General features: G+C 46.3%; 1 protein-coding gene across 1 annotated transcript; it reads left to right on the forward strand.

Moving 5' to 3' along the window:
* Positions 1–2604: 2604 nt before the first annotated feature.
* On the forward strand, positions 2605–8849 carry Resp18 (regulated endocrine specific protein 18). Its single transcript, XM_059278016.1, has 6 exons — positions 2605–2783; positions 5145–5249; positions 6644–6776; positions 6973–7012; positions 7134–7223; positions 8799–8849. Exons 1-6 carry the CDS (start codon positions 2675–2677, stop codon positions 8847–8849), a joined length of 528 nt encoding a protein of 175 aa, XP_059133999.1. The 5' UTR covers positions 2605–2674.
* The last annotated feature ends 4767 nt before the right edge of the window (positions 8850–13616 follow it).

The following is a 13616-nucleotide window of genomic DNA, read 5'->3' on the forward strand; positions in this document are numbered from 1 at the left end:
TTTGAACCATTTTCTTCTCTGAACAAAACCCTATAGCAGACTAAGGCTTCTCTACCCTTCCCACCTTCTCCAAATCAACCATAAGGTAACCTGCTGCTAAATATGTTTTAAAAAGAAGTTTTCATGAAAGCATGATTTGGGCCTAAGAGGCAGAAGAGCGGACCCCAGCCAGAACCTCTGATTAAGTGAAAAACCTTAAGGTCGGCGAAGGGGGACTGGGGGAGGGGCAGTCTGAGGAGAGGACAAGTGTGCTGTTCCTTGGTACAGATAGAGACCAGGTTTCTGAGTGCTTCCTCCTTCCAGACATCATTCCTAATAAGGATGCAGGACAAGGAAGGACCAATGAACTGTAACCTTCTCTCGCCTGCTGCCTGCAGTCACGTGTTATGATACCTTTTCTTTTCCCCTTGGAGAAGAAAGTTCACCCCTGTGAGCTCCAGGTTCAGTAGGCTTGAGATCCTACGGGTCTAGGGGCATTATTCTCAGCAGCAAAATCCAGAAACAAACAGCGACATGCTTATGCACATCTCTCTACTATTTAGATACAGAGTTTCACTATGTTGCCCTGGCAGGCCTAGAACTTGCTATGTCAACTAGGTTTGTCTCAAACTCACAGAGATCATCTACTTCTCCTCCCAAGTTCTGTGATAAAAGGCATGTGCCACCACACATGTCATTTTTATAGAAAGTCCCAGAGAGACAGGAATCTTCAAAGGGAGAAGAACACACCCACTAGTGCTCAGACTGACAGGTACCCTTTTTCCTGTGTATTATACCTCTCAAAACAGGCTCACATTCATGTGACCCTGTGCCTAAAGTTGTATTATTTTTAATTACATGTGTTTAATATGTGTGGACACATATGTGAATGTAGGTCAGAGGACAATTGCCAGAGGCAATTTTCTCCTTCTGCCAGGTGGGTATGAGCAGCTCCTCAGTTGTCCCTATTGCTTATTTAACCTCAGAGAAGGAGGGGCCTTATGCATTTGGTCATTTTCAGGGACTTCCTGGAGTTTTTAATTTGTTGTTAAGTTGTTTATTCCCTGAGTCTTAAAAAGTCCTTTTTTAGAACTCTCTGAGTCTTGTGAATATGGTGGTGCATGCCTTTAATTCCAGTACTCAGGAGGCAGAGGCAGGCAGACCTCTGAGTTCAAGGCTAGCCCAGTCTACATAATAAGTTTCAGGCCAGCCAAGGGCTGTCCTGCAAAACTCTGTCTCAAAAAATTTAAAAAACAAAACAGAAACCAACAGTCAAACTCTCTGAATCTTAACAAGCTTTCTTTTACTATTTCCTGAGTCTCATAAGGTTCCCTCCAGGATGTAATATACCAATTCACTGTTTCATGACATCCCTCCAATTGCTTCTATAAATCTTCTGAAAATAAAATGTCCAACACATAATCACAGATACCAAGATAAACTTTCAGGTCCTGATATGGTAAAAAAAAACTTGTGCCAGACCGTCCTGTTAACACTGACTATACATTCCAAACAAAACACAAAGAAAACTGTGAAGGTGTGGAGGCCAAGCAAAAGGAAGAAAAATGAGTGGGATCATCATCCCTGAAGGATAAAAGCCCCGCCAGATGAGTTCCACATTCAACTGGCTCTTTCCAAGTCACTTCACCATTCCCTTGCAGCACAGAGGGAAAGTAAGCTTGGATGGAAATGATGATATCACTGGTGTAAACTGTGAGATCTGGGATGCCAAGGCAGCCAGAAATTGAAGGAGAAATCTGGGGAATGGGTGGTCTACCGAGAGGGAACCTAAAATCTAAATACAAATCTGCTCAAATTCTTAGCTGACTTCTAAACAGCACATGCACAGGGTGGGGTCTCAAAGAGCCTAAAAGGTAAGGCAAATATCTGAACAAGGATTTCCGCAGCTGCCACGGTTCTAGGGAGGCAAAGCCTGGAGTTCAGAACCACAAAACTAGAGGGCCTACCTCTCACTGAAATCCCAAAAGAACCTCAGCAGTAATTACTAAAGAAAGATAATGTAATCCAGAGAATCATCAATGCACCAACCCAAAACGTCCAGTTTACACCAAAACTCGTACTGCAGCTTAGAAACGTGGCACATTGTCCTATTACAAGAAGCGGTGGGTCAGGTGGTTAGATATTGAAACGATCCATTTTAAAGAGTACCGTGGTTTGGATTAGGGCAACCGCAGCGGCTGTGGGAAAATGAGGATGGACGGGCAGTGTTTTGCGGGTTGAACCCATATGGTTGCTAAAAGATTTTAAAAGGACGAAGATAAAACGGGTGTCAAAGGCAATAGACATTCATCACGCTGAGTGCTCACTCTTCCCTCGCAGTTCCTATTTAAACATCACAAGCAAACCTATGAAGTTGGTTCCGTTCCCACCCCCATCTTATAAGCAATCAGTTTCTCCCTCCCTAGGGACTGAGGACGGGTATGTAGAGGGTGAGAGCAGAAACTCCAAAAGGTCGAATAGAGAGAGTCCTTAAGGGGATGGCCAACTTGAGTAGGCGGCTGCAGGGGCAGAGCCCGCTTGCGATTGGCCGAGTTGCAGAGGAGGGCTCTGCAGATCCCTAGTCACGACGCTAGCGGGTGGAAAGTGACATCCTGGCCCAGCCCCCTGGCTGTTGTTGCTACTTCCACTGCGACCTAGCCCGGGGGAAGCAAGCGAGCGCTCGGATCCAGGGAAGATGCAGAGCTTGTTCAGGCCCGCGAGCTCCGGGGGGCTTCAGCTCCTGGTCTGCTTCCTTCTCCTTTACAGTCGTCCAGGCAGCTGCAGCAGCGGCATAAGTGCCCACGGTCAGGAGGAAACCCGGGGGGGGGGGGGGGGGCGGTGCGGGCAGGGCCAGAGAGCAATTCTGAGAGCAGACGCTCTGGCCTTCAAGGCTGAAACTCAGGAGGAAAACCGTTTGGAATAAGAGAGGAGAGAGATGCAGAGAGTCTCAAAGTCCTGGGGCTTGGTGTACAGGGTCTAGACATAGAAGGAGCGGACCCAGGGAAAGGTTGGGGTTTCAGAAAGAGTGGGGAAGACAGATGAGCCAAGGGAGGCTGCGGTACTCGCCAGACGCTTCTGAAGGGCCAGGAAAGAGATGAGCAGGGCTTGGTATAGGAACAGGAGTGCTTGTACTTGGTACCTGGTCCAGGATCAAGGTGGGTGGGGTTGAGAGAAATCAAGGCTCAGTCGTAGGCCCGCAGAGCCCAGGGGCTGGGATCTGGTTTCAGGACCGGGGTAGGGGTGAAACAGGTTGGAAGGGGAAGAAGACCATTCTCCATCCTCCGGCTCTGTTCTGCGCCATCCTGGATGGACCTGACGCGCACTCACTTCGCAACAGTCGGGGACAGACTGCGCAGTCTCAGAATACCTGCGCAGACCCTGCATAAAGTCCCAGTCTGACGTCCAGTCTCCCGGCGGGATTCTGGGGTTTGGAAGCCAATGCAAGGCATTCGCAAAGCACTGTGGGAGGAGGCCTGGTGTCGGGGGGGCGGGACTGAGGCAGCGTGGGGATGGGGTAAATGGAGGTGGGGTGTGAAATGCAGAAACTGAGGTGTCTCTCATTACCGCCCACGGTGACCACTCCTGGCCCTCAGCACCATGGATAGCTCCAGCCATTCTCTGGATTCTGGTGTCGCTCCACGCCCCCACAACCCCATTACCGCTCTGGGGACGCTGTCTCAGACAACACCGCCTCTCCCCTGGAAGTTCTCTTTTTCACCAGGGCACTAGAAAGTTCCACTTCTTTCTGGGGTCTGGAAATTGTTTTGGGCATCGATCTGAATGGAGTGAGGGAGAGAATTGCTCTTTCTCGGAAGACCTATGATTCTAGTAAAGAGGCTGAATCAGGACTGAGAATTCGAGGTCAGCCTGAGAAGCACAGCAAAACTCTGTCTTTCTTTTATTTTCTTTCATTTTTTTTTAATTGGCTCAAGTGGAGTAAGGAGATTTTTTTTTAGCTCTACTCATTTATCTGGAACAAGGACCAGGTGTTTCTTCATCCCTGCCCTTCTCTTACACACAGTTGGGCAAACTGTGGGTTTTAGGAAAAAGATCCCAACCTTCAGACCTTACACACAAGAATACAGTCAGCCCTCCCCACCCACACATTCCTCATCGTGGAATTCTGCGTCCTCAATTCTACCAACTGTGAATTGAATGTAGACTTTTTCCCCCTGTCATTATTCTCTGAACAATGCATAAAACAACTATTTGTATTATATATGAGCTATTATAAATAATGGGAAGGTTATTTAGAATATACAAGAAGAGACTGGCGGGAGGATTCAGCAGATAAAGACATTTGCCACCAAGTCTGACAACCTGAGTTGAATCCTTAGGGCCCACACAGTAGAAGGAGATAATTGACTTTGAAAGTTGTCCTCAGTTCTCCAAACTCGTGCTGTGGCACATACTTTTATGTGCACATGTGCATGTGTGTGAATGCACACACACACATACACACACACAAGTGCAATTGAAAATAAAGTGTACAGGAGGATATTTGTAAGTAACATACAAATAACAAACCATTAGGGTCTTGAAGATCTACAGATTTGGGTATGGAGGGTAATCTGAGACCCAACCCTCTGAAGACACTAGGGGAGATGGTACTTTCTCTTTCTAAGGATTCCAGTTCTTTCCCCTAATCCATCCTGCCTTCAGAATTTTCCTTAAGGTGCAGCTTCTCAGCTTCCTCAGACTCCACCTGTCCATCCAATGGCCCACTACATGTGGGTAGCTCTTCAAGATTCTTTGCACCTGCACCTTTACAGGATTTTTTTTTTTGCCTGTGTGCTTGGCTCTTGCCTAGATATTGATGCCAAGAGTGAATGGAAGCCAGGTATGGTGGCACACACCTTTAATTCCAGAACTCTGGAGGCAGAGACTGGTAGATCTCTGAGTTCCTGGCCAGCCTGGTCTACATAGTGAGTTCCAGGACAACCAGGGCTATTTAATAAGGCCCTATTTGAAACAATAATAGAAAAAAAAGTGAATGGAGTTCAGGGGCTGGTGATAATGAAGGAGAAAATGACAAAGGTGACTCCGATAGGGGGAAAGGATCTGGCTTTGTGTTAACAATGGGGAAAAGGTGGTGGCTTCTCTTCAGCTGGGATCTGGAGTGATTCAGACCAAGGTATTTGCTGACAGCACTATTTTGCCCTTAGATGGTCAGGGCCAAGCAGCATCGGGACAGTCCTGGTCATTCCAAGGATTTATTGGTACAGTCTTCCAGTACTTACAAGTTATACTCCACCAGATCATACCCCAAGGTAAGTAAAAGCCAGAGCACAGAGATGGGGGCCCAGTCAGATATGGGGGAGAGTAGTGAGGGACTATTGACCAGAGGGTAAGGTTTTTTCTTGCTTGCACAATTCTACTTTCTTATCACCTTAGTGGGGCAAGGAACAAGAAAAGAGTAAGGTAGACTCTAGATGGAGAGGCTGTGAGCACTTGAATACCCTGAAAGAGGACAGCATACAAGTCCTTGGGACTAGTCCCCACCTCCAGCACTACCTGGATTTTCCTAGAGCCAGGATTCCTTAAGTGCTCAGCCAAGAGACCAGCGGCACATCTTAGCCTCTGAGTAGGAAGCAGGGAAACTATGTCACAGAGGAGACAGATATGCAGATATGGATGGCCCTTCTGTAGAGTGTCACATGTGTGTAGGTAGGCTAGAAGATCTGCCTTGAGTCCACATTACTATAACCAATTCTTCAAAAAGTTCCTAGACCAGCAACACATGTATCATCATCAGGGAATCTGTCAGAAATATTAAATCTTAGGTCTGGGGAGGTGGTTCAGTTGGAAAATGTCTGCCATCCAATTATGAGGACCTGCGTTTGAATCTCCATCATTGACATAGAAGCCAGGAGCAGTGGCATGTAAAACCTCTGCCTTTACATAGAGTGGTGGGGACACAGAGACAGGGAGATCCCGGAGCTCACTGGATAGTTAGTCTAAGCTAAGAAATTCAATAAAAGACTCTATCTCAAAAACAAGGTGGGGAACCAATGGGAGGGCTCAGTGGGTAAAGGCACCTGTCGCCAACCTGGATGAACTGAGTTCAAGTTTTAGAACCCATGCAAAGTGAAAGGAGAGAACCAACTTCATAAATTTTACTCTGACCTCCAACAGCCATATGCACACGTGCACACACTCATTTGGACACACACTCACTCACTCACAATGATGACGATGATGATGATGATGATGATGATGATGATGATGGTGTTGATAATGATAAATGGAATGAAATGGAAAGCCAAGAAAAAAATCACAGTCTCAAAAAAAAAATAATGTGGGAAGTAGTTGAGGAAGATACTCTGGTATGCACATGCCTGCTGAATGTGGATGTGAAAAACAGCAATCTGGTACTGATGAGCCTGGCAAGATACTCTGACGCACACCAAAGTTTGCCTGACTGCACTGGAGGGTTTTTGGTTGTGGTTTGGTTTGGTTTTTTTTAGGTGTTTGCTTCACTTTATCCTACTGTGTCAACAAGTGAATCAGTAGCTTCATTAGACATGACCTGCCAGGGCTGTGCTCAGCAGCCTCTGCACACCACCTCACTGAACTGTCTCCATTCAATACGGTCTTAGACATACTCAAGGGAGAGTCCCCTCTAGTCTCTGCTGTCAATTCTCTCCACCCTTTCACCCTGCAGGCCTGTTCTGGCCAGATGACTTAACCCAAGAAGTACTGAACAAAAAGGTGGAGCACCTCAACAGACTCCACCTCCAAATTCCATGCCGGAAGGAAGGGAAGGCAGTTTTCTCCACTGCAACCACTGGGGTGAGGTACGGAAACCTAAGGTCAGCCCCTGCTATTTAGGGTACTAGAACTGTGCATAGAAGCTTCCAGAAGTACTGTGCTCTAGCACTTGTCTCTAGGATCAGTGGAGAATAGTTCTATGGTGATGATAATTGTACTTGAAAAATGGAGGGGGAGGTATTGGCAAGCCTAGGTTCTACCTGGCATCCCTTTGCCTTCTAGGGATAAGCAAGTGGAGAAACTTGGACTCTTATACCCCAAGGTGAGACCATTTATTTCCCTCGAACTGTGAAGCCCTGGCTTTGGATTCCTATGGCTTTCCCACTCAGATCGTCTCATCCTTCCTGCCTCCTTCCTGACTCTTCCCTTCTCTCTCCCATTAGACTCCAGCGGTCAAGGTGAGCAGGGACCGATGCTTTGCCACCAAAGTAGTTCCAAAGGCCCCCAAACAAGAAGCAACCCACCCCACCAAGGTGAGGGGCTCAGTTCTCCTAAGGTCACTAGAATCATCAAGGACATGTTTAAATGGGGGGGGGGGACAGGTATAAAAGAGGGATGAAACAAATTCTTGCACCCAAAGGTTAGTCCTGCTTGCCTATAGACTACTAGTTATCCAGATGAGAGAGGAGGTGTGGGGTACCACACAGCTTCTGGGAGCTCCTAAGGAGGACAAAAGCTGAAAGATCATGCATCAGGTTTGAGTCTAAAACAGGAACTGAAAATCAAAGGACTGTCAGTTTACCTAAGAGGAGCTCTGTCTATAGTGGAGGCGTGGTACAGAGGCTTCAACATCATCCTCTGCCTGCTTTCGTACGGTCCAGGCAAGGCTCAGAGGCATCTCCTTGTAGTCTAGATTAGAAATCACTCATCTAGTATCTTTACAGATGGAAATTTGGGGCATAGGCTAGTAATAAGACTTCCTCAACCTGACATGCTGTATCGGTGTGACTAGACCCAGGCCTCCCAATTTCCAGCTTCCCCTGGATGATTCTTGCCCCCTCTCTCAAGGCTTTGGGGTAGGGGTGTTCCAAACACCAGATCTCTCCATATTGGAAAGTCTGGTTTAGGGCTAAGACACAAAAGATAAGAGTAACTAACAGCCAGAAGACACAAAGCAGGGGGCGCTGTAACCACAAATGTCCGGAGGCAAGAATGCCATGGCCAGTCAGGGGAACAGAGCATCCAATGGCAGAGCTGAGGCTGGAGAAGGAAGCCCATTCAGGGGCCCACAGAGCACACTTTGCATTTCACTCCAAGGACAGTGGGGAGTTACTGGAATATTTTGAGGAAGGAGATGTCCTAATGAAACACTGAGGTTTTAAAAGGCCACCCAAGCTGTGAGGCATGCTGGTGCATATTGTAATCCTAGTTTTCAGGAGGCTGAGGTGGCAGCTTACAATCGTAAGTTCAAGGCTACAGAGCAAAACTCTGCCCCTCCTTAGAAACAACAAAACACCTGCTACAATGATGTTGGGGAGTGGGACAGTAAGAAGAGCAAGAACAAAAATGGAGATGTGAGAAAAGGACCACTGTGGTCCAGGGAGGTGGAAAGACCTTGGATTTGGGTAGTAGCAATGGAGCTGACAATTGTCCCCTCCTGCTTTCCCCTGTACACACCCTCCATCGAGAGACAGCCTGTGAGAAGTGGGTCCCCAGCCCCCGATGCTTTCCAGGAAAACAGGCTCCCATGCCTGCAGCATGGCGGCCAGGGTTTCTAAACCTGGAGCAGTTGCTGGGGTAACATAATATGAGCTAAATGACAGAGACCCACCTGTGTGGAACTGGTTGCTGTGGTGTTTCCAGGAACAGGAACAAAGCTTTGGCATTCTTCTCCAGCACTCCGCCCCCCCCCCCCACTATAACGGAAAAGCACAGTGGAGGGAGGATGAGCTGTATGTGGGAGCCAGGGCCTTAGCCTATCAACCCTTGGGCTGAGTCACCATGAGGAAGACTTACTCAAACCAAGCAGTTATTACAGATTTGAGGAGGCAGGGAGGCACCGATGTCTTTCCAGCCTGACTTCAATTCCCTGTTTCTTCTTTTTTTAGGGCTTCTTTGGGCCATTCCCCACTGTGGGCCTCAACCTTGTTGCTGACTGAGGATCTCATTGTAGAAAGTCCCTTTCCCCGGACCCTCCTCACTGCCCTCAAAGGGGCAATTCTTGGATGACCCAAATATGGATAATTAAAGTTGACTTTTATGCGAACACATTCTGTGAGCCTGTCTTGCGGCAGGGCCCATGGGACATGAATTGACCAGAAGTTCCTAGGGGAGGTGGGGGGGGGGGGAGGGAGAAAACACAACTCTGAAGGCTTGGTGGAAGGCCGGTTCCTGTCTTGTGGTCCTTCCTTTCTGAAGTAGAGCATGTGAGGGGTGACCACAGCTGTCGCAGTAGCCTTGTCCACTGGCCGCCTAGCCATGGTGTATGATCTGGTTACCCAGTCTTTCGTGTTACGAGGAAACAGAATCCATATTTGCCTCCAGTCACTTCTTTCACTTGTTCCTTGCACCCATCAAATCAATTAACCCTTGCTGTTCTTCCAAACCTGCTCCTATGCCTTTCTTCCTTTGTTTAACCCTGAGAACCGTTGTGCCAAGCTCCTGTGACTGTCGGTAGATGGTTCTCTGCGAATGTATTTTATAATCTCAGAAACCCTGAAAAGTAGTCAGGGATAGGACAGATTCATTCAAGTGTCTGAAGGAAGCAAGCAAGGTAGGCATCCCATCCCTCAGCTCCTGGACCACATCTTCACCCAACCACTGTGAGTGGATAGTTCCCGTCTCTGCTAACATCTTCCTATCCCAAAGCCCCGGAGTTCTTTCTCTGCTTCTCATCTGGAAATGTATAGAATATACCTTTCAGTGCTTTAGATTGTCCTGAAGGACCTGGGATTTAACGTTCCTGAGGCAGCCCCCAAGGAGAGAAGAACTTTATTAGTTTAGTGCAAACATATCTGATTCTTCCATCCTTATGGACAGTTCTGAAGAATATTCAATATTCAATATTCTTCAGAAGATGCCCAGTGACTGTCAACCCAGTGGCCACCAGCCCCGAGTAGTAACCTGTTCAGCACCATGCTTCATCCCATAGATGTTTTCTTTTTGAGACAGGGTTTCTCTGTGTAGCCCTGGCTGTCCTAGAACTCGATCTGTAGACCAGGCTGGCCTTGAACTCAAGAGATCTGCCTGCCTCTGCCTCCTGAGTGCTGAGATTAAAGGCATGTACCACCACCGCCCAGCTTAGACTTTTCTTCTTTAATATGATTGAGTTTTCCAGTTCTAATTTGTGATTTCCAGGATTATCTTACACACAAACTATGCACCCAACTTCTTGTCTCTTTTGAGTCGACTCCTATCAAGTCTACCATGTGCTACACATTCCTCCAGGCCTTGATGGGCCAGTTGTGAATAAAACAAAGTATTCACTGTTGGACAGTTTGGTTATAAATAATTTTCTAGGGTATGCAGTGATAGCACAGCTTTAATCCCAGCACGCGGAGGCAGAGGCAGGCGGATCTCTGTGAGTTCGAGGCCAGCCTGGGCTACAGAGTGACTTCCAGGACAGGCATCAAAACTACACAGAGAAACCCTGTCTCGAAAAACCAAAAATAATAATAATAATAATAATAGTAATAATAAATAAAATAAATAATAATAATTTTCTAGGGAAAATCCAAGCAATTTATCTGGCCCATGGCGTAGTTAGAGTCTTGCCAATCCCTTCGGTCAGCTCCTCTTTCCTCAGATGTACCATCCTATGTACTCTAGCAACTTGGCCCTAATTATGTTGAGCAAAACGTGCCCAGGACCCATGTATGCGTCCAGACCCTTGCATGTGCCGTTCTTTTTACATATAGGAGCCTCACCCTCAACACACCTTGTAGTGGGTAGCCATTCCAGCTTTGGTCTGGAAGTTCCAACCCCCATTGAGGCTTCGGTAACTATCACGCCTACAAGGCGGGGGCCAAGGGAGGGCCCTGAAGACCCCAGATCGGAATTCGCCGTGCTCTCTTCCTTCTTGGACCGTGGACGCTAGGGGTAGACCAAGGAGAGGTCTCCAGAGAACACTGCTGGACTGCGCTGCGTCTTTCCCAGAACCCGCAACCTACCTATCCCTTCATCTGTAAGTTACGCCATTAAATAAATCTCCCTTTTAACTACGTGGAGTGGCCTTAATAATTTCACCAATAATACCTTCTCAATCATATCCTAAAAATCAAAGTTGCCCTCTATGGTCCGTTCCCTGTCCCTTCTAATAGTTCCACCCCCAGGGAAAAGTGGCAGAAGTTAGAAGAAAAAAAAAAAAAAACACCCCAGTAGTGGAAGTCTGAACATCTGGTAACTATGAGACCGAGTGGATATGTGTGAAAGGTGGGAACTTTTCAAGATTTATATATTTTTATTTTATGAATGTGAGTGTTTGCCTGTATGTGTGTATATGCACCACGTGCATGCCTGGTGCCTTTGGAAACCAGGAAAGGGTGTTAGATCTCCTGGAACTGAAGTTACAGATAGTTGTAAACCACTGTGGGAGCTGGGAACCAAATCCCAGTTCTTTGCCATCTCTTCAGCCCCACATATAAACTTTCTTTTCTTTTGTTTGCTTGTTTTGATTGAGACAGGGTTTCTTTGTGTAAAGCCCTGGCTGTCCTGGAACTCTCTTTGTAAACCAGGCTGACCTCCAACTCACAGAGACCCACCTGCCTTGGCCTCCCGAGTGGTGGGATTAAAGGCGTGCACCACCATGCCCAGCTCAAAGGGTGGTATGTCTGATTTCTGTTGCAGAGGATCAGATAACACAACTTGGACCACACCTGGCAGACAGGAATCACTACAGGTTTCTGAAAGAGGGAAGGGCAGTGAAAGTTGTAGGCAAGTGAGTCTCAGGTTTCCGCAGAATGGTGGGTTAGGGCCCAGGAAGAGCAAGAACTGCTTCTGACTGAAATACAACCCAAAAGAGAGGGACATACAACAGACAATTCGAGAGATCCTAAAGATGAGTTCATGGGCCTGACAACTGCTATGGTTTGAATTTTGTCGCCTCCAAACTCATCTTCAAATCCTAATCTCGAGAACCTCCAGACACGACCTTATTTGTAAATAAAGCTGTCGAGTTAAAATGAGGTCATCAAAATGAACTTTTGTCCAAAATGGCTGCTGTCCTTACAAAAAGGGAAATCTGAAGACAGACAGACACAGAGAAAAGATATTAACAGTTACTAATTTGTGAAAAGTAAAACATAATAACAACAACAACAACAATAATAATAATCGGGCTGGAGAGACGGCTCAGAGATTAAGAGCCCCAGCAGCTCTTACAGAGGTCCTGAGTTCAATTCCCAGCAACCACATGGTGGCTCACAACCATCTGTAATGAAATATGGTGCCCTCTTCTGGGGTGTAGGAATATATGCAGACAGAACATTGTATACATAGTAAATAAATAAATCTTAAAAAATTAACAAACAATGAGGAACAATATTTCCACACAAAGAGGGGGAGGAAATAGATAAAATCATATAATGGGTAAATAAGTGGGTACTTTATATTCTCTGCTACTACAATTTTCCCTTCATTAGTCTTCACCTCCCTTTCTGCCCCAGGGGAGTGCTGTGAATGACTATCTCTTCCTCTGGATCCTCATTAGGTTAGCAGGATGGGAACTCCTGGAAGAAGATTACAGGGGAGTGATGAGGAGAGGCTAGGGTATTCGCTTCCCCAGCTCCCCACCTCCCCGTGAGGTTGTTTGAGACTTCCTCTGATACAAGTGCAGTAGCAAGCATACACAGGACATACACAGTCACTCAGTTCATAACCCAAGGCAACCCCAAATCCACCAACAGTTCATGGTGCCATGTTTAGCTTTAAGCCATAAATGAAAGCAAAGGTACATGGTCACTAAGAGAGTGCCAGTAGTTAGCTTTGGGAAGAAGTAATGTCTGGGGCTCAGTAAGCCTTCTGGGGTGCTGGAAATGCTTTACTTCTGGAACTGGGTTTCCTAGATGTTCATGAAATCAAGATATTTCCTTTTGTTTTACATGTTTACTTGTGACCTTTAACAATTTATAAACTTTAAAAGGGGAAACAAATGGAATAAAATGAAAGGTGGCTGGGGTATTGTAAAAGTCAGTAGAAGAGTTCTGCAAGTCTATCTTCTTACATTACATAGGTTTGCAAAAGGCTCAGAATAAAATTATATAAAGAATATAAGACACCACCCTAAAACTGAAAATAAACTGAAACAAAAAAAAAAAATCTAATTATACCGGAAGGTGGTGGCACACGCCTTTAATCCCAGCACTCAGGAGGCAGAGCCAGGCAGATCTCTGAGTTCGAGGCCTGCCTGGGCTACAGAGCAAGATCCAGGACAGGCACCAAAACTACACAGAGAAACCCTGTCTCCAAAAACAAAACAAAACAAAAAAAAAACAAAAACAAAAACCAACCAACCAAACAAACAAACAAACAAACAAACCACTCTAATTATATGTCAAATTGCCAACCGTAATTACACAAACAGAAGAGCTGTTTGAAATAATCCTAGGACACAATATTCTGATCATGTATCCTTAGAAGTTACATTTAAAGGCAAAATTTAGTCAGGTGTGTATGATGGTGCATGCCTTTAATCCAGCACTTGGGAGACAGAGCAGCAGACCTCTATGAGTTCGAGGCCAATCTTGTCTACATAGAGAGTTCTATGCCAGCCAAGGCAAGATCCTATCTCAAAAACATGTATTCATTGTTTTATTATTTTAGTGTATGAGTGTTTTGCCTGCATGCACCACATGCATGCTTGGTGCCTGAAGAGGTCAGAAGAGGGCATTGGACCCCCTGGAACTGGAAGTATGGTACAGATGGTTGTG

This window comes from Peromyscus eremicus, chromosome 13 (genome assembly GCF_949786415.1).
Source record: "Peromyscus eremicus chromosome 13, PerEre_H2_v1, whole genome shotgun sequence".
Taxonomy (NCBI): domain Eukaryota; kingdom Metazoa; phylum Chordata; class Mammalia; order Rodentia; family Cricetidae; genus Peromyscus; species Peromyscus eremicus.

Excerpts from the sequence above, each read along its gene's own strand:
- Resp18 (XM_059278016.1), top strand. The coding sequence starts at position 2,675 with ATGCAGAGCTTGTTCAGGCCCGCGAGCTCCGGGGGGCTTCAGCTCCTG. Across the intron at positions 6,777-6,972 it reads ACTGCAACCACTGGGGTGAG|GGATAAGCAAGTGGAGAAAC; the intron begins GTACGGAAACCT and ends TTTGCCTTCTAG. Across the intron at positions 7,013-7,133 it reads TTGGACTCTTATACCCCAAG|ACTCCAGCGGTCAAGGTGAG; the intron begins GTGAGACCATTT and ends CTCTCCCATTAG.